The 24,106-nt window shown below is 44.1% G+C and overlaps 3 protein-coding genes across 3 annotated transcripts; 2 read left to right on the top strand and 1 right to left on the bottom strand.

The window, feature by feature from the left end:
* Positions 1-6,375: 6,375 nt before the first annotated feature.
* On the top strand, positions 6,376-9,980 carry LOC311350982 (cell adhesion molecule CEACAM6-like; the record flags this gene model as incomplete). Its single annotated transcript, XM_084471071.1, has 6 exons — positions 6,376-6,418; positions 6,644-6,970; positions 7,754-8,041; positions 8,841-9,089; positions 9,658-9,748; positions 9,872-9,980. 5 exons carry the CDS (start codon positions 6,376-6,378, stop codon positions 9,738-9,740), a joined length of 990 nt encoding a protein of 329 aa, XP_084327197.1. The 3' UTR covers positions 9,741-9,748; positions 9,872-9,980.
* A 2,128-nt stretch (positions 9,981-12,108) lies between these two features.
* On the top strand, positions 12,109-15,846 carry LOC311350980 (sodium channel regulatory subunit beta-2; the record flags this gene model as incomplete). The annotated part of the gene is made up of 6 exons (XM_084471070.1): positions 12,109-12,233; positions 12,948-13,301; positions 14,676-14,790; positions 15,141-15,172; positions 15,246-15,301; positions 15,688-15,846. Exons 1-6 carry the CDS (start codon positions 12,182-12,184, stop codon positions 15,844-15,846), a joined length of 768 nt encoding a protein of 255 aa, XP_084327196.1. The 5' UTR covers positions 12,109-12,181.
* Positions 15,847-22,090: 6,244 nt separating this feature from the next.
* On the bottom strand, positions 22,091-23,911 carry LOC311351472 (uncharacterized protein). The gene is made up of 5 exons (XM_084471620.1): positions 23,772-23,911; positions 23,622-23,686; positions 23,170-23,515; positions 22,833-22,897; positions 22,091-22,182 (listed from the first exon to the last, which is right to left on the bottom strand). Exons 1-5 carry the CDS (start codon positions 23,907-23,909, stop codon positions 22,104-22,106), a joined length of 693 nt encoding a protein of 230 aa, XP_084327746.1. The 5' UTR covers positions 23,910-23,911; the 3' UTR covers positions 22,091-22,103.
* Between the last annotated feature and the right edge of the window lie 195 nt (positions 23,912-24,106).

Below are 24,106 nucleotides of genomic sequence, written 5' to 3'. Positions count from 1 at the left end.
TGTCCCCTGCGTACAGGAAGAGGATCAGTTTGAACACCACCAGCGGATGGCTGGAGCTGCGGGATCTGACCGTGGGGGACAGTGGTGCCTACACCGTGGACGTCACCACGCACACAGACCAGCAGGTCAATGGAAGCACCGGTCTCAACGTGTACGGTGGGTTACAGGGAGGACCTGCTACATTGCCCACTTTTTTGCTCACTTTTACCCATTTTGTATGTTCTATTTGGAACGATTTGGTGTGTGGTTTGGTTTTATTATTTAATTTGTTGTTATGAACTGATTCTATTTTTATTGTGTGACGTTTTTAATATTATTATTTGAATGTCCCGTCTTTAATGCCGCTGTGAAACCATACGTTTCTCACCTGCGATGAACAAAGTCTATCTCGTTTTATCTTATCTTATCTTAGCGGTGATTTCCCCACAGAGCGGGTCTCCGGCGTAACCGTCACCCCCGACGCTACACACCTGCTGGAGTTCAGCAGCTCCGTGAGGATGACCTGCCACGTCTCCGCCGGCACCTCCCTGTCTTACCGCTGGACGAACGGCAGCTCTGAGATCACTGCATCAAGTGACAGGGTGCGGATCGGCGACGGGGGCACCGCCCTCACCGTGCTCAACGTGACCCGCTACGACGGGGGGCCGTACACCTGCAACGTCTCCAATCCGGTCAGCGATGACGTGTGCCGGCCGTTGGCTCTGACCATTGGTTGTGAGTTCCCGTCTCCATCCTGTTTGAAGGGGTTAAGGGGGGGTTAATGTTCTGTGTTGCACTTACAAAGGAACATTAAGTGAGAGGGAATGTTTTGCTCACTAATGCTTTAATAAGCCTACATGCAATGTGGTGGACACTCTCATCCACATTGCCATACCTTATTAGGGTTTTAGGGTTAGGGTAAGGGTTAGAGTATATTCATTCCAATGACGGGTTGGGGGAGACAGTGAGAATCAATTCCCTGATACCCGCGGTGTTGATGCCTAGCTCTACCCACTGAGAGTCAGGACAACCTCACTTAGCTTTAAAGCTTTTGCTCTTTGCTTGTTCCTTATCTTGTAACCATTTACTCAAAGCCTTACATTTTAGTCCAGAAATACGAGTTTGGCTCAACATAATTCTTATCTTTGACTACTATCTTCATGTCAAATGGAAGCCAAATGGCATTTGCCATAGGCACTTGTACGAAGTGTTGAATTGTTGACTGGTTGTTCAGATGGGCCTGAGCGACTTGCCGTCATAGGTCCGAGTCTAGTGGAGTTTGGGGAGGTGACGCTGCTCTACTGCTCGGCTACGTCTGTGCCTCCTCCTTCCTACACCTGGAGCCTTAACGGTGTCCACACCACCGTCCAGGGGCCGGTGTACGTCATAGAATCAGTCACCAGCTCTGACTGTGGGAAGTACACCTGCACCGCTGTCAATACCCTGACCGACCTCAGCCAAGCTGCTGATCATGTGGTCTCCCTCAACGGTAGGCCCTAAAGGCTAATTCATTTTGAGGCTAATTGTTGTGCATATCCCCCTTTTGGGACCAGTTTGACAGATTCCTGTGTGACCATGAAATGTATGAAATGTTTAGGCTTGTTTTGGTTACCAAGCGGAGGAATTTTTCTTTTACTCCTCTCGCAGAGAATCGCTGTTCGGCTGCCATAGCAACGACTGCGGCTGTAACGGCCGCGTGTTTTGTTGCTGTAGCAGCAGGGGTTGGAGTCGTCGTGGGTGTCGTTGCAAGGAGGGTCCATAAAAAGTAGGTCATTAAAGAGCAGTTAGCCGAGATGAGACATGCAGAATGACGATGATGATGGGAATGAGGATGATGATTATGAATCTGGCAGTTTCATTATGTTGTTCTTGTTATTACTTGGTGGATTTAAGGATGAGCATGCGTGAATGTGTGTGTGTGTGTGTGTGTGTGTGTGTGTGTGTGTGTGTGTGTGTGTGTGTGTGTGTGTGTGTGTGTGTGTGTGTGTGTGTGTGTGTGTGTGTGCGAATAATTGAATAATATTTCTCAATCATTTTTCTCCTATAGATCTAGTTATGAAATGACAGAATTATAACGTGACTAAAAAGTGTAGCAACAAACAACAAACATGGTAAATATAACCTACATTTTGTATTGAGGAAATATAAAGTAAATTGATATAAGTAAAGTAAATGAATATAATCCATGTGAATTTTATGCAATATCATATTATTATTATGCAAATACATATCAGAGATAATATTGGAATATTATTTTGCTTCTTTCTTTTCTGCAGGATTTCAAAACTGGATTGAATGGATAATTGAAGGTTAAATAGTGGGTAATGAGAAGATGAAAATAAATGAATCCTGGTGCTTGTGTTGGATATAGCCAGGTAACGATGCAATTATTGCAATTATTCTGTATTTTAAACAGAGAATTCTTTTTTGGGGGATTTTATTGTTGTTCTGATTTATTGGGGGTCAAGCAGCGAAGCTGCGAGACAACCATTGTTTTCGTATTGTTTCCTATTATTATTATCCTGCCATTGGAGTCTATGGCAGCCCATAGAACCCCATGGTAAAAAGTTGTGAAATTTGGCACACTGATTCAGGACAGTCCCATAAGCCCTCACAGCAAATTTGAGGTTGCTAGCCCATAAGCTCTAGCGCCACCAACAGGTCAAATGCTTATTATCCTTCAATGGGAGTCTATGGCAGCCCATAGAACCCAATGGCAAAAGGTTGTGAAATTTGGCACACTGATTCAGGACAGTCCCATAAGCCCTCACAGCAAATTTGAGGTCGCTAGGCTATGAGCTCTAGCGCCACCAACAGGTCAAAGTTGGACATGCATTCAAGTTCATAACTTTTGACCCATTCATCCAATATTCACAAACAAGGCATCATTGAAATCCTTGGGCCAAGCCGAGTTCAACGCACCCTATGACGTCATTTTGCGTCATGATGGATATTCCGCCATCTTGGTTTATGTCAAAAACCTTCAAAATGTTTCACACATCACACATTTTGTCCAATCATCTCCAAACTTGGCACATATGTTGATCAGACCATGCCTCACAAAAGCTATTCAACAGATGATCCAAATTCAAAACCGTTTGGCCGCAACAGTCAATCAAATTTGATCACGAAGCCTCCAAACAGGAAGTAAGCCAATTTCTCAGCAGCCCTTGACATATCATAACCAAACTTGGTACATAGACCCATGACATCATCATGGGGACGCTCATTAGGTTTGGTGACCTTAGACCTCTAGGGGGCGCTATAATTAATGACAAGGTGTTTTAACTCCTCTCTCTTCACATGAGTATATTTCAAACACATTTCCAATGTCTGGTGATACTATGAGACCTCCCCATATAGCTAGTAAATGATTTCTCACAGAAATATCTGCGACAGCCAATCAAATTTGACCGCAAAACCGCCAAACAGGAAATAAGCCAATTTCTCAGCAACCCTTTGACATATCATAACCAAACTTGGTACATAGACCCATGACATCATCATGGAGATACTCAATGAATTTGGTGACCTTTGACCTATAAGGGGGTGAGTGTTATCATATCTCAGTCGATCCTTTATTTTTTGACGTGCAACTTGTCGAAAGTGCTGAAGGCCGTGTGTTTGTCCTGTTAGATCTATCTTTTATGTTTTGATTTTGTTTAATTAGTTTATCAGCTTGACTCCCTCAACACTGCTCGCAGTTTTAATTGTTATTGCTATTGGGCCACTTTCCCTTTCCTGTAATAGTAGCAATAATAATAAATTAAATAAAACTAATACAAGCTCAAGTTTTATGCTGGTTTATGGTTCCATATACTGAATAGCTGGTTATCTGGAAAGTACAGATAAGAACTTATTCATAGCCCAGTGCAAGCCATATAAACATAATAATTACTGAAGGTATAAACCCTGCCATCTGTTGCCCTCTACTGGTCTCAAATATTCCCTGCATGTCAATTTAGTTTTGTCCTTAAATCATGTTTTAAGGATAAGTGTTTATAATTAAGATTCCTCTAGCTGAATGGACTTGGCAGAGATGGAATATAATATTCATAAGTATGATTTATAAGTGTATATTCTGTATTAGTGTGTACATTTTGGTACCTTTATATTATTTTTGGAACATTACTGGCCAACGTAGCTGCTCCTAAGTTCAATGGTTGGAAAGGGAGATGTGTTTGAGGGGGAGGGGTAGTCAGTGGGTTGGAATCTTCAATATGGAACGGTTCCAGTAAATCATAGTCTACACGCGATGCTGCCACACTGCCAGACATCACACCATAAACATTCCTTCATAGTCAACAGCCAGTGCCTTACTGATCCTGTACTTGTGCAAACGTTACTCGGGGTAGGGGGCAGGGGCAACAGGTCTGTTTACAGTTGTACATTGTTATCAGTGAGTTTTGACTCATCCCAAATAAAAACGTTACAGATCCGTCCTCCTTATTGACCCACTGACGCGTGAAACTGCTCGCACACGCCAGGAGTTCAACAGGAACGAGGGACAGCAGCCAATCAGGACCCTTTATTCCACACTGTTTGTGTTTGCTGATTGGTGGACACGTTTATTTAGAGCCTCGGCTCTCACACAATGCTTTGACGCATTCGTTCTTAGCATATGTGGGAACCAGACACCAGTGTTAATGCCTTGTCCAGGGAATCATATAACTCCTTAGCCTGGCAATGTTAAGGCTAGGCCCAGGGTATTGAAGCCCTAACCCTGGTAGTGTTAAAGCTATGCCCAGGGTGTTGAACCCCTAACTCTGGTAGTGTTAAAGCAAGGCCCAGGGTATTGAAACCCTAACCCTGGTAGTGTTAAAGCTATACCCAGAGAATCTAACCCAAAACTAGCAGTGTTAATGCCTTGCTCAGGGACTGAACACACCCCTCACCAAGGCAGTGTTAGTGCAAATGTAAATGTCCCGTGAAGCGGCACTGCACAGGACTTTAATCACTAATATGGATGTTGTTATTGTTTTACCTGAAAAAAACACCAGGTAAAATAGATCCACACATGGTCTGTTGTTCTAGAAGCTTGTGTGAAGTGCACACATGAGGATTATGGGCAGGCCTGGCTCCTGGCTCTGGCGTCCTGCCCCCGGGGGGGCCGTGCGGCGACGCATGCCCTGGGCCTGGAGGCGCGGAGTCTGCTGGATGTGTGGAGTGTTTCCGGGGTGACCTGCAAGCGCTTTGATCCACCCTCATCTAGAATGCCACGGTCGGCTGCTTCTGTTCAAGCAAAGCCCCTTTAAAAAGGCTCTGTACCTACTCACTTAAAAGCATCATAAATTGAACACACAATATCCGTTGGAAAGAACTGGCCCACACATGATACGGCTCAAATCAAACAAGATATTTATACTTTGGTTAACTGGCATCTTTACTAGCACTTTAGCCTCTGTGTGAATAAAGGTTGTGGGCCTTGGCTTCTGGACTGTAGGTTTCTGGACAATGAATCAGCAGTCATACCCTCAATGTGATTAGGAGACGAACTCCTGGTCATTATTTTAAAAGACATTCATCTAGTCTAATTAAACAAATGGAGAATAAGTTACTCTGCTGGCTTGCTGTGTTATACTCAAGTGGAATTCAACCTTAAATGATGAATCTATGTGATTTGATTTTAAAATGTATTGCTTTACGAATTATGGTAAATCATGAAACTCGACACTTTAAGCAACATTGTATGCTGTTGTTAACAGTTAATTAAGTTAACTAATCACAGTTAACTAATCATTTACTAATGGTGTTCATGTTATTCATTTATACATTATTTAATTTAATATAATTTATACATGTATGTATATCATGTACGTGTATCAACCTAACCCTAACCCCTAATGGTATAGCCAATAATAATTCTTACTACTGCATTAACTAATGTTTATTAATGGTTACTAGATAAGTAGTTAACTAACTGTAAGTACATGGTTAGTTCATCTTTACCATTAAACAACTAAGGTAGCATTGGCAGGGGGCTGTTTGGCAGCCAGACAGTAGTATTTGCCTTGTTGGATAGTTCTGTCGGATGTGAATGTCTAACCATGTTAGTAAAGACTAGGAATTAGACCTAATAGAAGATCGATCAGTATGTGTTTCAACATGAATGGCTGCCATTGATTTAATGGCACAACGCTTCCTCTGGAACCAATCAAGTTCAGGGGGAGCCAACCTTCTGTATGCTTGACTGGTCCTATAGCCATGGGCGTACTGGTGGTATGTACACAGCAGTTTGGTCAACATTGTGCGGCCTCCTTGTTACTCATCAAGGAGGGAGCTTTGACCGTCTCCCCCTTTTGCTCGGCCATATAAAGAGCCAGAGACATCTGAGAAATGTTTGACTTTAAAAAACAAGCCTGCGAGGAGACCGTTGTTGGACCTTTCTTCTTCACCATGGACTACCACATCATCGCCACGTTGTCCCTCGTTTTATCAGGTAACTTATGTTTGACTCACTATTACGACATCACGTGAACAACTTTCAATCTAACCACACTTTCCTCAGCGGTAAACTTTTAGGAGCGATATTATGAACGTGGAGACTGAGCATTCCCTGACTCCAATGCTGGTGAGATGGGGAGCCCCTCAGCCAGGCCCCCATATAGCACCGCTACCAGGCATGCCTCAGCATGGCCTCTCCCTCGGGACTCTTGTCTTCCAGGGGTGTGCGCGGGGGGGAGCATCCTGCCCGCGGGCCCGCTCAACGGCGCCGCCGGCGGGGCGGTCCAGTTCAGCACCACGCTGAAACCCTCCGCCCGGCCCTTCATCTCCGTGGGCTGGAGCGTCGGTGGGCGCAACTTCATCACCTACACCGTGACCGGCAGCGACTTTGTCGACGCGGCCTACGCCGGCAGGGTGACCCTGGACCGGACCACCGGTTCCCTGCAGCTCCGGGACCTGGCGCTGGGGGACAGCGGGGACTACCTGGTCAGCATCACTCCGGACGGAGAGCAGCAGAAGACGGGCACCGTGCGGCTCGACGTGTACGGTGAGGCCGGTGGGGCGGGCCTTGACACGGGGGGGTGCGTGGGGGCCACGTGTGTGTTTATCATGGAAGCGATCACGTCGACATGTGAGTGGCGCTCCGGTGAAGAGACCGTTGTCCCAGAGGCATTACTGTAGAGAACAAACAAACACAGGAGTCGCCCATAACACCAATTATGGGTCTGCTATTTTTATGTGTGAATAATAGTGCACTAAACTAATGAAGATAACACACATTGACCATGAACCGTGTGCCCTGGTACATCAAAGGAGCAGGGCCATAAATAGTGTTGTGAGCAACACCTGTGATTGCCCTGGGACGGCGCCTCTGGGAAAAGGGACTATACTCCTTTATCCTCCCGCTAGAGAAAAAAACCTCCAACTCTGCAATCCTGTGAGAGAAGACAATCATAATGGCTACCTAAACCAAATGACTAAAGGGAGCATTTAACAGGTGTTTGTTTTAGTCAAGAGGATGGGTTGTTCAAAAATAGGCCTTTGAATAGATAATAAGAAGAGTAAGAGAGTTTAAGGGAATGCAGTGAGGCAGAAAATCGAAATATTCATTCAATATTTGACACGCATGCAACGGTTTCAACGTGCACTGAAACAGCTTTTGAGTGCAAAACTGTCTGGCTGAGCGAATCAACATCACAGCATATAAACCATGCATAAAAAAAAGTGAATCCTCTGCCTGTTTTTTTAATGGCAGCAACCTATGAGCCACCCACAGCATCGCTGCACAGAGCCCTAACAACGCCGTCTCCTCTCTCTCTGCTGGTTCCAGCGCCCGTAACGGGGGTGTCCATCTCCAACCCCGCCCCCTCCGCCACCCTCGTCGCGGGGAAGAGCGCGGCCACGCTGACGTGCGACGCCGCCGCCGGCAACGTGAGCTCCCGGCAGTGGACGAAGAACGGCCGGCCCCTGCTCCCCTCCCCGGGGCGCGTCACCTTCTCCGCCGACGCCAAAATGCTCTCCATAAATCCCGTGCTCAGCGATAACCATGGCAACTACCAGTGTCGAGTCAGCAATCCGGTCAGCGCCGTGACCGCGGCGTACGATCTCACGGTCAACTGTGAGTAACGGGGCCTTCTCTCTTGCTGAAGGAGAGATTATGGATGGGGTTGTTTAACCAAAGAAGAAGTTCAACCAACCACGACACGTACACGGTGGTGCTGACGTCTTATTATTGACGTCAGACATATTACCTGGCAGCGGTCGAGTCTTGTGGCAACTTTATTATCTGACTGATGACATGACACCAGAGACAGACTTTACATAAACAGGACTGAACTGCGCTGTCGGTGTAAGCTCGTGGACCAAACACGACCCAATCGCTCATTGTGCTGACGTCACTTAAGTATCCATACTTGCCTTGCTTGCACTATACAAAATAGCACCCTTCAAAACAGTGGTTAAGGTAGAGGTGATGTCATGACGATGTAGATAAAGAAAGGAATGCATGATGAAGTCAGGATGTAGTTTGTAGGTCTGCCTGATGCGGTGACGATGGCTGATTAGGTATGCATGAGGTCAACGTGTGGGCGTGTGGTTAGGGTGGACATGACGTCACGTAGACGTCGATAGCGACGCTCATATTAAGGTATTCATGACGATGATGAGCCCCGTCCGTGTAGGGGTGGGTTAGTCGAGATGATGAGGGCACATCGGTGCAGCGGTGAGCCCAAGTCAACTTATGTATGTCATAAGATATACACCAGTGTTGAGGACGTAGCCTATGTAGTGAACGCTGCTGATATCATTCACGATGTGTTGTGTGGTGTGCGTTCTCATGTGACGTGAATACAACACAACAAACCACCGTAACAATGACCCCCCCCACCACCGCTTCCCCCCCCCCTCCGCCACCGCAGTCGGCCCGCTGAACCTGTCCATCGTCGGACCCCGGGAAGCCGCGCTGGGCCACCGGGTGCTGCTGAGGTGCAGCGCCGACTCGGTACCCCCGCCCGCCTACCGCTGGGCGCTGGACGGCAACGACACGCGCGTCACCGGCGCCGCCTACGTCGTGGAGCGGATGCAGGAGAGCGACGCGGGGAACTACACCTGCACGGTCAACAACCGGGTGACCAAGCTGGAGAACTCGACGCGCCTGTACTTGAGGGGTGAGGTTTGAGCTCAAGTCCAACGGTGCCGCTGCTGTCGTCGATGCACAGGAGGCGTGATGGTAGGACAGACGTCAGGTGTCACTCATTAGGGGTGCGGTCTGCTCCTTTGATGTACCAGCGTAGTACAAGACAAAAGGGCTCAGTTATATGGCCAGATAGACGCTTCGACGCGGTCGTGAAGCGGTTGTGGTTCTGCAGCGTCGGGTTTTAGTGAGCGGACCAATCACAGCCCTTGCTGCTGCGTCGCCTCGTTGACGGAAGGTTAACACTTTTAGCAGGCGCACGTCAGGCCCTTGTGGTGGACGCAAGGAGGGGCCGCAAGGACGTCATGGGTCCGTAACCCCCTTGCGTTGCGTCGACGTGGAACCATAACATTACGTGAAGACACGTCTGCTCGCTGTGTCCTGGTATATCAGAGGAGCAGACAATAAGTATTGTTATGAGCGACTCCTGGGTTTTTGCTACAATGACACCCATGTGAAAAGGGTCTATTATGGTGGTTTTGTTGTAATTAACAGTTTTTTTTTATTATGAATTAAATGACAATATATATTCTGTTTTTAAGCGTCCGGTTCTGCCCCCTATTGGTCATTCCCACTATTGCTGATTGTATCTCTCAACGTGGGAGAATCTCTACTGACGTGTTGACAAGGCTGGTGAGTGTAACGACCAAAGGAGGGACACGTTAAAACATTAGTGATATTAACATTCAATACGTATTAAATATCCTGTGTTCTTGGTCCTGAATGTTAAAACATAACTTTCCAAATTCTCAATAGATTGTTCCACACTGAAGTCCTATTCTTCATGATGGAGATGGAGGATGTCATGTCACGCGGACGCACAGGAACATGAAATCACATCTCTGTGGACCAGAGGGTCGCCGACGCCACCAAATACAATCCCATACTGAGTGAAAACGTTATTGTATCAGTAAATTAATGATAATTAAAAAATAAAACGTTGAATCAATTAAACACCAATTATCTCATCGAGTTGTTTAATTTAAAATTACTATACATGTTTTTTGTGTTTTGGGGTACCTCATGAAAAGAATATGAGCAGCTACAATTTCCTGTATTAAAATTATTTTTTTCATTCAATGTTTGGTACTTCAAACTGACTATTCCAACATAACATCTGAATGCATACAGAAATGGGGGAGGTAACCTGGTGAACACAGTGGGTTAGACTTGGGTGTAATATAGAGACGTCTTGTCTCATTTATATGAATCAAGCCATTAAGGTTTACTAAAATAGTTGCTGTTCATCCAGCCCTACAGGAAGTTATGTACTTAGTAGGGGACCTTCTTGGGAGTGAGCTAGAGACCTGGGGCAGAGCCCGTCTACGGAGAGCCTTGGCACTCTATTGAGCCCCATTGTGTCGAACTTGGTTGCAGTTCCATTAGAATTCCACTGGGGGTGATCGCGGGCGAGTGCAGATTGAATGGGGGTCTATGGAGCCAGACGGCTAAATGTATCTCTTTCACCTGCTTGTCGTTGAAATATCGCCGATTTTATTGCAGATTCTGCAAGTTCAATATAGATTATAGTTCAAAAGTCGAATGAATGAGTACTTATGTCCTTTTGATTTCTTACAGTTTGGGCCGTTGTTGGCCGTACACGCTAGCATTCTGCTAATGAATGCTGATTGGTCAGGAACGGACTTGCGACTGATTACGACCAGAGACCCCGCTTGATGGCATCTGAAGCTAAAGAAGAATCAGAAACATTATCTTAAGGAGGACTTTCCGTCAAAGTTAATTGTTATACGTATATTATACGTATATATATAATATATAATATATATATAGTATAATATATTTATTAGATATATTATATATGCAGAAGTGCCAAAGTGACTCAGAACTTGCCGTAAAGCAGGACCTTTGGCAGTGACGTCATCATCTTTTTGAACAGATTTTTTAGAACAGATAAGTGAACTTAAAAAATGCAATATTCAGCTGAGTGTATTATCTTAGCCCCCCCCCCCCCCCTTTTGAATGCAACTTTCAAATGACTTGACAAAACATTACACCCTGAGAAAAGTGGAATTTGAGGGTGAGACCCCGTCGACTCCCATTCATGCTGCACTCACCCGCGAGCGCCCTCGCATGGACAGAGATGTGTTACCGCAACCGGTTCAGGAACAGGAAGTTACCAGAGAGTTCTCCTCCCATTAGACATTCTCTGCCTGGCGTCTCTTAAAGATTACACGTCTGGGTGCTCTAGCTCTACAGGAAGTAACAAAACAAAGAAGTGTGGCCTGCGAGACCAAGTGGATCAGAATGTGTGGCGATAGGAAGGTCCTACTGCCCTGAGACTTGACAACCTGGTTCCAGGGCCTGGGTGGGACCCCCACACCGAACCTTGGCCCTCTCAGACCACAAGGGGGCTTAGGGTTGGGGTTACAGGTAGGGTTAGGATGCTGTGTGGCCTCCTTTTTTGCAAAGATTCAAAATGTTCACAGAGCGATCCCACAGATCCCCCTGGTTAAGAGGTCTAATTGCCATATTCCTGTCTCTTTCCAGTGACTTTTAGTGAAATTCCTTTCACTGAATTCATGTTTGATGAGGCATTGTGAATCACGTTATGTACGGCTAGAGGCCCCAAATGGAACATGCTAAATATATATATGCTCTCTTCCTCAATAACCACTGGTTTTGGTTATTGAGTTAGCGCTGTGTAACATCTGACTCAACTTCCTGTTTCCTCAAAAGAAATTATTGCAGGAACCAAACAAAACAACCACAGAATGGTCTCTTGAGTTGTAAGCTATTTTATATATTTGTAATATTTATTTGGATTAAAATACATGATACGCGATCAATGACAATGGCTGTCTAAGCTTTTGGTTACTCTTGTGTAGGCTGTTTGCAGTGATTGATTATTAAAATAGGAACTCACCGGCTGACTGTGAACATTAATTCTGCTTGTACCGTGTACTCTCTCTCTCTCTCTCTCTGTGAGTCTTCACGTGTCTGTGTCTTCTTCCTCTCTAGGCTATAAGCTGTCATAAAAGGACCAAAACTTATTAGTATTATTGCATTATCATTCATTCTACAAATTATTCTACAACATTATTGGCCATGGAGAGTTGCTGGCGAGTATTTGTCTTGGTTTTCTTAATTCTACCCACAGGTGAGAGATCCAAACTAACTCTTTTCACGTCATAATCAATGGTGTCACAAATGTAGTCATGTTACATATCTGACTTTTGACGATGCTTTACTCTAAAATTAACAGTTCATGGGCTATCACTTATTCCTCTTATATGTATTTAGTCTACCATGTTAATATATTATATATTATATATAATGATTGTCAACAGGTGGACCAATATTCAACCATTCTTTTCTTTGTTGTAAAGTAATTATAAAGCAAACCAATTTATTAGCTACTGTATATCTTGCTACTGAAATCTTTGGCTTTAATAATATTCTTGTGCTTATTGACTGTAAAATATGACTTATCCGTGCTTTGTAAACGTATGTTTTGAAATTGAAAGTCTCTATCAACCTATGAATGAAAAGCATTTGTTTATTTGTTCATACTCATTCTAACTAGGCCTACTAGGAGACCAGCTAAAAGCCTAATCAACCTGCCTACTGCACGTTTCTACTTAGCTCTCTAACCCTTTTGCTACTGCACCGTGTTCGTCTTGTAATACCCGGTTGTGGTCTCACTGTAATCATCATTATTACATTAATATTTATTATATTTATTACATACTTGTTGTATCTATTGTATTTATTGCATACTTGTATCTAGGCCTACAGACTATTTTATTTGTATTATATTGCTGCCTCTATTTGAATGTATTCATCATTGTTGTTGTTTGTTTGTGTTGTTTAGTTGTCCAGTTTGCACAAGAGATCGTCATTCCTCCTACGGTGACGGGTTACAATGGCTCTGACGTCGTCCTTCCCTGCAAATTCCGTAACCCAGGAGAAAACAAAGTCACCCAGATGCAGTGGAATTATGTTGTCAAAAACATTTCAAAACCAATTCTTGTTTATCTACCACCGTCGGCTGTATCTATTAATGAAAGCCCTCTGAAGGGCAGAATCTCTTTAAAAAACTCTTCCGAACATGATTTTTCCGCGGTCATCCAAGAGGTAGTGATGGCTGACGGGGGCCACTACACCTGCAGCCTCACTGTCTTCCCCAGTGGTACTATTAGGGGAAACACTCAACTTGTAGTTAAAGGTAAATCACTACCATCTGTCAATCAATAGACCTATTGTAGTATTAGTATTCTCTTGATCTCTCAATTCAAATCAATGTGTTGCTAAAGCCTAAACATAGCAATACATCAATTAATCAACAATAATATCCATAATAACGGTAAATAATAAATGAATGGACAATACAATTAACGTGTTGGAGGAGAGGTGGTCAGGGGTTCTTCATGTGCGGCCTGTAGTCACCTATTGGTCAGCTGTATTGATCCATTCTGTTTTTTGCGCCATGTAAGATTGTAATTTATTCTTGGTTTTTAAACCTGCTCTATGTACGTATGCCACTAGCAATCTTTACTGGCATGGGATTTAGCTACAGTAATAATGATGATTTTTTTTGTTAAAGGAGTCAAAAGCTGCAGCATAAAAGCTACACAGTGCAGGTTGTAGTTTGGTAAACTGGGTGTTTTTTGTCATGGTTTGCTGGTGTATGTGCAGCGACTCTGGAAGTGCGGTTGCTAAGGGGTTGGGGCAGGGGACGGGCTTACTGAAAGGCAAAAGTGTCTATTAAACAAACCAATAGAATACGTTTTTTGAGAGAAGTTTTCAGTGCGTCGTAGTTTGACGATCGCAGAGTTGCTTTCGTTAGATAGCCTTGTTGACGGTAGTGTTATTTTTGTTTTGGCCAAGGAATAAACTCTGCAAAGAGGTTTCCTCAGTGTGCTGCTCCTCATTGGAACTGTGGGCCTGCATTCTGTCCGCGTGTCGTGTTAGAAAGTTCAAGTGCCTTGTTGTATTGCTACCCGTATAGCGGGGCTGTGGCTCAGGCAACAATAAGTCATCTTCTGATGAGGTGGTTCCATAGGGTCAGGGCATCGATTACAATTGTAACCGGGGGCAAGGTCATGCAAAGCCTTATATGTACTCAACAGGATATTGTATTATATTCTGAATTTAACAGGAAGACAATGGTGGGATACAATAACCTGGTTAATGTGTGGCCGACAGCTAGTTCTAGTTAAAAGGCTGGCGGGCGCCGCAAGCTGTAAAATGTTTTGTCAAACAGGGTTTGAGTTAGGGTTAGGGTTAGGGTTAGGCCCTTTGTGGCAGACGTGCTGCTGACCTTTTTGGACACCACTAATTTGGGGTTCTAAGTGTGTACTCTACATGTACTGTGAATTGAAAAGTCATATGTGCGAAATTCTGTGCAGATGTTTTATTGCACATTTTCACTAATAACTTGGCCCAATGATTTGGAATTAGTTTGTCGTCGATACCTTGAAAACTGTAGGAGTTAATAATACAAAAATATATCACATGTGTAATGTTATGCCATGTTAGGAAACCATTGTCTTAAATGAGTCACCCAGACATGAACCAAAGCGTATGTCTTTCTTCACAGACCAGAAGCCGCCGTCATACGTTACGCCGATCGGAACAGTGATGGCCGTCACTGTGGCCGTCGCTGTTACTTTATTAATAATCATGGTGGCTTTTGCAGCCATTGTCCGAAAAAGGTGTGTGTGTGTGTGTGTGTGTGTGTGTGTGTTTACATGTTTTCAGTTGAAATCCGTCCAAATGGCAATTTTTTCTTGTTTAGCAGTTACAATTCATTAAATGAATGTTTAAATTGTTTTTATTTTACTAATCGATGTTTTAATATAATAAGATAACTTTTACCAAAAGGGTAGAGCTATCTTAAACTTAATTTATAATTATTAAAAATAGATTGTAGATACATAATACATTATAGACATAGATCGTTTATCGATTATAGATTAGTAACTTGTTGAAAATGGAAGTAGCCTTTTAAAGCTGGCGAACGATGAATGATTGACCACAGCTCTGTTCATTGCTGTGCTTCTAGGAAAACAACTCTCAACCACATAGTCCCCAGTGGTGAGTACAGCTGTGTAATTTCTATAAATGATCTTATCCTCAGCACTTGCCTTATTAAACATCTTGTGTCCAGATACAAGTGGAGCAGAAGCAGATACAACTGGGGCATCTGGAGCCAAAAGAGAGGAAGTAAGAAACACTGACAGATGTGTTTTTCTGTGCTGAAATTTTTTCAGTGATATGCTTTTGTTGTGCGTTATGAAGTTATTATTTTTACGTGCGGCCAACAGATAAAAAAGTAACCCTGATTTCCAACAGGGTTTGTGAAATACATTCCAAGAAGAGGAATTTGAAATTGATAACAGCACATTTACTCTCTCTCTCTCTCTCTCTCTCTCTCTCTCTCTCTCTCTCTCTCTCTCTCTCTCTCTCTCTCTCTCTCTCTCTCTCTCTCTCTCTCTCTCTCTCTCTCTCTCTCTCTCTCTCTCTCTCTCTCTCTCTCTCTCTCTCTCTCTCTCTCTCTCTCTCTCTCTCTCTCTCTCTCTCTCTCTCTCTCTCTCTCTCTCTGCCATTAGGATATGGTGTACACTGGCATTGGATTCAACCAACCAACCAGTAGTGGATTCAACACACTTTCATCCAATAAGAAACATGCTGAGGACGATGACGTCACGTATTCCCATGTTGCAGTGCTAAGTCAACAGAAGAAGAAAACGCTGGATACAACTGTTTGATTGTAATATCATATATATATATATATATATATATATATATAAAATGGGTGGCTTAAATCAAGCGATCTGTTGTATATTGAGCGTATACACACAGCTATGACGCCCGTTCAGTTTACAGAGTTCAGTATCACTCCGCGCCTAACTTGAACTGTTGTTTATTTATATATAAAAGCAATAGCATAGTTTACTGAAGCCTAAAAACATGTTGATTGCTGGAGAGGGTGGAAATGTTGTAAAGCAATATGCACACAGTGAGTGAACTCGATAGAAAGCTAAATTGCCGGCGAACCAAGCTACCGTCCCTAGCCTTCTCTCTGAAGGACACTACAGTGTGTTGCATAGCAACCGCCGTACACTTTGCAGGCAGCCAGGAGGGACTACTTTTTTGTATTTGTTAAAAAAAAATGCTTTTCCGACTTTCTCGCTTTTTCAAAATTGAGGGTGTCTATGACTTTCATTTTGCCATACTTACGTAACCGTTTCGCCATACTTACGTAACCGTAGCCCCTTAACTGTGGTATAATGAGCGTATACCACAGCCTGTCGTGATCTATTGCTTAAATATATATAAATATATATATATATGTATTATTATAATTTATTTTATATACATATATATATGTATATATATATAAATATATATTTATAGATAAATATGACTAAAATAGATACATTTAATATGCTAAGATTAAGTAAGAAATATATACATCTTATATCATCCTTGCATTTTGCGCCACACTTTTGAAGGCTTTTGGGGATGTTTAGTGTGTTCAATGTACTTCCCTTTGCTCTTTGTTATTCTATGTTTCTCAAGACTCTGAAGAACCACAATCGGATTTGGACCATTTCACAACTATTTTGGGTTTCTTTTCTTGACAATCCCACAGTGTCCCCAAAATTGTGCTAATCACGTTGCTAGTGATAGCAATTTACTGATAGATGATATGATATTCATGTACAGTATATATATACAATTTGGTACTCTGAATTTTGTAAGCATGATAAGAAACTGCAAATTGATGTATCACCTTGAAGCCATTTATGTGAAACATAAACTGGGCTGCCTACACTTTTTTAAACCATTGTTGCTTAAACAGTTTCACTTCTATTTTTTTTTTATTATTAGCTTATTAAGTTTATTAGCTATTCATGTAAAAAAAACAACCCAGTTGACTGTTTAACTGTTTAACTGCAGACGTAAAAGAGACAACTAGAATTTCCTCATTCTTTTGATAATAAAATCTTCTGACCTTTTTCATTCACCAGCTCGTTGTATTACCTGTCACTCTTATGTTCAGTGCACATGGCACGTGACCACGCACTGCCACCTCATGTGCAAAAAAAAAAAAAGACTGCTTGCCACTACACCCTTGTGTACCGCCCCCTAACCTTCCAGAGATGCGTCGTCGGTGCACACCCTAACCCTGTAATGGATCCTGCTCAAACCCACCCTGTCCGTCAAGAAGGGTAGCGAGTGCGATCTTAGAGGGGTGCAGATCAGATCGGCGCCACCGGAAGGCGTCGCTGCCTGACCGTCTTTGGATGAATACCGTGGGAGTTGAACCACCTCTGGAACGGCGGCAGATGAACCAATCCCAGGGGCACCGGGTGAGGGGGCTGCGGTCAACAGGCCAGCCATCTGTTGACACTCGTGGGCGGTCACAACCCTTTCCCTGTTCCGAAAGCGTTTGAGGTGACACAGTATTTTCTCCACCTGCACCTGAGGGAGCTGAGCCCCTCATGAGTGTCGATCACAGCGACATCCCAATAAACCTCATTGTCTGAGAGGTACACACGATGAGGAGGAGGCTGAGACTCCGACCATGACGCGGCAGAATCTGAGTGTCTCTGGTTGCCTGTGCTTCTGAGGGTGTGCACACCAGCCAATTGTCAAAATAGCTCATGATCCGAATCTCTGACGATGCTAGGGGGCACCGGAACGTCGTCCATCACTTTCTTGAGTGTTCGCGGCACTAGGGAGAGCCTAAACAGAAGAACCTGAAACTTCTGCGCTACTCCCTGAAACGCAAACCTCTAATATTTCCTGTAATTTCCTCTGTAATTTTCCTCCTTCCTCTAATACAATAAAATTGTAGTATGGAACCCACTATGCTGTTCTGGAAGCTCTAACCTCCTAAAGGCATCCTTCGAAAGAAGGGAGGCGATCTCCAGCCGGAGGACCTCCCGTCTGGCACCGACAGCCACGTTACACCACCGCACCTGTCACGGAGTGAAGGTCTTTCGGCACCCCAGCGGTGGCCAACGCGTTGCTCCTGAGACTGACCAGGCCGTAGGGGTTCTCTCCCTGAAGAACCGAGGCGTTGCTGCACAGCCGGCTGGAGGGCAGTCTTGGCCCTACAGGGCCTGAAGCAGCTTAAGGAGAATGGTGACCACCATAGCTTCCTTAAGCCGACCCTTGTCCCCCTCTGGGAGAAGAGGAATAAGCCTAGTCAAATAGGCGAGGAGTAGGGAAGCAGCATGGGACAGCTTGGCCAGAAGTGCACCAGAGCCGAATGTAGTGCTGTAGGTTGCTCTCACAGGGCCTGACTTCAGTCAGGACACTTTCCCAATGATCTCCTTACCAGGGAGAATCGTGGCAGCAACCATGTCGTCCATGACAGGGTACTCTGATACCCAAAACGTCCGGCTCAGCCAAGGCGGACCAAGGCCTAGTCGGCTAGACTGGGTAGCCCCAGCCCATTCTGCCGGAGATTTGAGTTGGCTCTGCAGAAGGGTCTGGAGAAGAGCAATACATTTCTTTCTAGTTTCCATACGTTTTTGCAGGAGCCAATCACCAAGCTGGCTTTTCCCCCTGGCACGCTATTGGCTGGTTTAACACAATGGAAGCGACGGTAAGCAGCAAATTGCGTACAGAGTCAATTGAACTAGGCCCGTTGATCACACCTCTTGTGTTGAAGAAACTGACAGCAGCCTCCCCAGACCAACGTGCAATCTCCGATTGAGCTTGGTCTGGCAATAGCCAGGTTATAGTCTGGCTATAGAGCCGAAAAAGACCCTGGGCCTTGGACCAGTACTCTCTGTACTTTAATATTTAACTAATATTTTTTTCAACCACCGCCTCTTTCCCTTGACGGTGCGCAAAGCCCGCACGGCGCACACAGACAGGTAGCAAAAAGCAAAGCAGTCTCAGCATAAACACACAGTTGAGCGTTAAATTTGTCCATCGGGGAACACGTCAATTCCTCTAATGCTGACGTTTAAAATATATCAGCACCTATTTACCTTGATCTTCAGCTGTAGCCTTGCTGAACTCCCTGCATCCTCGCTGTCTTTATTCGTTTTTTCCAGATTCGTATGGCGGTCTTATTATGGTAAACTAGCTCATTGGTGAACACCTCGTCAGGTTTTAAACAGCGACACGCACTCGGAGACAGTAGCCTAAAGAAAGACAGGTCCATAGCTGCTGCACAAAAATAATGCGTGCCAAGCAGTAGACCTAGTTGGTCTTAAAGGGGGGGAAAGCAAGTTCAAGTTTAACATCGATTTGCAGTGATCACTTGGCTGAAGGGTTTTATATGCCTATTCATGACCTAATTATTCTTATTCTTTTTTAAATACATAAATGAAAGGCTTGCGGTTTATCCATGATGCAGCCTGTATGCGGGAAATTACGGTAGGCCCCGACAGGGCGAACCGGACCCCGACTTGAAGTGGCGGTGTCTTCTCCCTTAAGGGGCTTATTTTAGATAATAACCGGCGCCGTTCTATAGGCTACATTATTACACGGCTACTTGCCGAAACGAAAAAATAACTTCACACGGTGTGTGAAGTTGTGTGAACCACGTGACTCCTCATTCTCAATTTGAGAATGAGGAGTCACGTGGTTTTTGGCATAGACATCTTATAAGTAGACGCAGCATCGACCGCTACTGCCTACTGGCGCTGACGAGACACGGGGCCGCCATCTTGGGAGTGGTGATCCGCTCCACTCAGTATGATTCATTTGGCAGGAGCAATGAACTGTCAGCGCATTTAATTAATCTTACCTCACTGAATACCACTGATTTTCACGCGTTTTTTTGTCATACGTGTAGCTATGATAAAGGACACATGTTTTGCAGTGTTTTATTATTCATAGTTGGCTTAACAGTAATAGAATATTCTTATATGCTATAAGTGACCAGACGTCCGAGATCAAAACTGGGAATATAATCCCCGAGAAGGGGAAAAAAACGGTCAGCTATTTTTAAGTAGAAGAAACAATATGATTAGGTTATATATACATATACGTATATCCTACATAAACAATGTATGAATACATTAGATATCTATATATCTTAGGGACTTATAGACTGTATCTCTGTTGATGCAGCAGCAGTTTATTCTGTCTTGACACTTTGTATTGATATTTTGTATTACATTCTTCCCTTAAATTGTTTAGAGTGATTGTTTTATATATATTTTTTATGTATGTCGCTTTGGATAAAAGCGTCTGCCAAATACTTAAACATAAATAAACACCTGAAAGTTTTTATATCAGCTAAAACCACCAATCTGTTTCACTGGATTCGGAATAAAACCAAATTCTGTCTTATCCAACAATGTTAGTATTTCAATATTGTTACTTGAACGACTTATTCATGGTTCCAATTATACTGTTAAGAAAGTATTGTCTTATACTTTGCCTAAAATTAGACAAAATAGAACATTTCCTTACAAAGACGAATGGGGCCGGGGAACTAAGTTTTAACTTAATATTTGCCTTGTAGAATTCAGCAAGATTAAAAGTGCAAATATATCAATAAAAATTGGGAATTATACACAAGTTAACATTCAATTCTATTTATAGAGCGCCAAAACATTACACGTCTCACGGCGCTTTACAGAGTATTGAACATTCAGAGAGAGCCCATGAGTAACAGGGGCGAGGAAAAACTCCCTAGAATTGGAGATACATATAGGAAGAAACCTCGAGCAGATCCACGACTCGAGGGCCTGACCCATCTGCCTAGGGTCAGTTACAGGGCAGTGAGGTTTGTATACATGATAAATGAATAGGTTAGTTAGGTGTAGAGAATAGAACATGGTGTTTAGAGCCACCTGGGGTGTATGTTACAAAGAGGTGGGATGGTTACCTTACCAGTATGATAATGCATGAATCCCATTTAGTGTCAGAAAGTTCAAATAGTCTAGTGTAGGGATGAATTGTCATAGGGATTAGGAATTGTCATAGGGCAGTAGTGGATCGCTAGGCAGCGCAGGCCAGGAATCCGGTCAAGGGGACAGCAACAGGCGATGGTAGGGCAGTCATAGGGATGGGACTTCAGGTGCGATGAGGGCCAATTACAAGGATGGCTGATGACTGGTAATGGTTTACCTCACAAGTGAGGTAAGGGGGAAGAGAGAGAGATACATAGAGTGGGTTAGTATTGCTATACGTTTCATGATGGTTAGTATTAAGTGTATCAATGGTACTATATAGTGTTACACTATAGCGAGAAAAGGCAAGAAATGTTATATATTGATATGATTTATCAAGTCTCAGTTCATAGCCGGGTGAACACAGTAGTTCAACAGTAATCCCAAAAAATACCCCATTCCAGTTGTCAGGTAAGTGTGGCAGGACCTTTTCCTGTTTATCACACATTTCATGAAGGTGGGCTACACAAAATTGGGTTGGAAAGCTAGACTAGCTATATAGCCACTGTCCATCTGATTGTCTAGTTAGCTAATATCGTCATACATGCTTTTACTGGCTTGATATTCGCTGCTATGGTTAAGGTTAGGTTTAGGGTTAGGGATAAGGGTGAGGATTAGGGTAAGGTTGGGGGTGAGGGAGGCGGGCGGTTAGGGTATAGGGGAGGGGAGAGGTTAGGGTTAGAGGAGGGGGGGGGGGGAGGTATGAGTAAAGGAGGGGGGAGGACAGGGGAGGGGGAGGTAAGGGTGTATGGGGAGGACAGAGGTCAGGGTATAGAGGGGGAGGTTAGGGTATAGGGGAGGGAGGTTGGGAGAGGGGACAGGGGAGGTTAGGATATAGGGGAGGGGAGAGGTAACCTTACCTCATTAGGGTAACATGCATGTGTATAATAAAAATTACCATACAACAAGCCACACAACCAGGTCATTTTAAATGATTTTATATCATAAAACATCAGTATACATTTCAACATCTGTGCACACAGTGAAACAATTCTGGGATGTGATTAAAAAAAAAAACCAATGGTTCATCGTGAGACCATCTGACCCTAACTCTGTCCCTAACACTGAACCATGAGGAACCCTTGACAACCCGTGACTTAAGTCACGTCCTGCGAGGTAGACGTTGAATCCGAAGTCTCCACCGTCCAGCTCCGACGAGGCGCCGTCAGTGGGTCACTGAAATGTTGCAAGAGGAAAAACACAAATCGTTAGCCTCGTAGCATAATCTATGTTGCTAGCCATAGGCCAACAATGTCAATGAGGCTACCAATGTCGATTAGACTATGAGGCTACCCATGTCGATTACACTATGAGGCTACCATGTTGATTACACTATGAGGCTACCAATGTCAATTATGCTACACTATCAATTATACTATGAGGCTAATGATATAGATAACTCTGAGGCTAGCGATGTTGATTATGCTATGAGGCTAACAATACCCATTATGCTATGAAGCTAACGATATCCATTATGCTATGAAGCTAACGATGTCCAGCTAGGCGGCTAACCAGATTCCGGGTCTCCCTCCAGATAGGTGGCTCCTCCTCCATAATTTTGTCCATGATTTTTTTAGTTTATAGAATTTGTGTTGAAGAAAATACTTTTGTTTTGAGAATTCTACACTAGAAACACAGTGGTAGTAGTTTATTATTCTTTGGACACCTTGTTTAAATCATTCTGAATCAAATCAAATTTTAAACTTCAACATGAAACATGCACACACTTGGGAATTTGTAATTCAGGAATATAGTAAAACATTCTGTGAATTTAACAGCATAGCTTTGGTGGTGAAACGATGTAAAAAAAACCTGTTGGTATTAACCTTCCAAAGACTTGAGCAGTCCCATCGTAGTCCTCGTCTCGCTCCTGGTGGGTCGTCAGCTTAATCTGTTCACAATACAAACACACATTAAAAGGGTGATGTTACGTTACCAAGTGTGACCAGCTGTTACGTTTTAGTTGTGTTTTAGTGTCCACCTTGATGTACACTGGATAAACTATAGTAGTAGCAGCTGATGTGACCTTAATTACTTCAAATCACAGCTTTGGCTAAAATTCACAGAATGAAAAATCTGAAGGAAAAACGAATGAAGACCCTCTACGATCGTTTGAAATAATTAAAAAGAACCTCCAGGTGTCAAGTGTTTGGTTATGGTTACCCTCCGGTCCACAGCCTCCGGTCCAGCCTGGTGCCCCATTCCTGGTCCAGGGGGATCTGGATACCCTCTGGTCCAGCCTGGTGCCCCATTCCTGGTCCAGGGGGATCTGGATACCCTCTGGTCCAGCCTGGTGCCCCATTCCTGGTCCAGGGGGATCTGGATACCCTCTGGTCCAGCCTGGTGCCCCATTCCTGGTCCAGGGGGATCTGGATACCCTCTGGTCCAGCCTGGTGCCCCATTCCTGGTCCAGGGGGATCTGGATACCCTCTGGTCCAGCCTGGTGCCCCATTCCTGGTCCAGGGGGATCTGGATACCCTCTGGTCCAGCCTGGTACCCCATGCCTGGTCTAGGGGATCTAGTTACCCTACATTATAATTAAGTGCGAGAAAAGCACTAGACACATCCACATAATAATAATAATAATAATAATCATCCACCCTGGTGACCCATACCTGGTCCAGTGGGATCTGGTCACCTGCTGGTCCTCAGCCTCTGGTCCACCCTGGTCCAGGAGATCCTGTGAAGTCAGACAGCATCTTTATAGACCCGTGCACATCACGGTCTCGAATCTAACTACCAACCCCCCCGCAGGAGCCCCTTACCTTGAGCTGGAACGACGATGGAGATCTTGGGGTGCTTTGGTCGTCTTGTTGCAAAATACAGCCAACAGACTTACCTTGAGCAGATCTAGTAGTTTGTTGCTGTTGGTTCATGTACAAATAATTGACTATACATTTCATATCCCCCCCATTTAACAAATAATTCCCACCCATAAACAAGGCTGACAACGGTACAAAATAACAAACTGTTCTCATGCCTTTTGTCTACTTCCTTACTCTCTAAAACATCACATGCACATTGCATGAGTGTTGCCTTACTGATCAGGGTGTGATCTGAGTGACCAGAGACGCATGCTGGGATACTGTGCCATCTGAGG

Source organism: Micromesistius poutassou (genome assembly GCF_964030765.1).
Source record: "Micromesistius poutassou genome assembly, chromosome: 8".
Taxonomy (NCBI): domain Eukaryota; kingdom Metazoa; phylum Chordata; class Actinopteri; order Gadiformes; family Gadidae; genus Micromesistius; species Micromesistius poutassou.
Note: the sequence above shows the minus strand (reverse complement) of the source record. Positions and strands in the feature narration are given on the sequence as shown.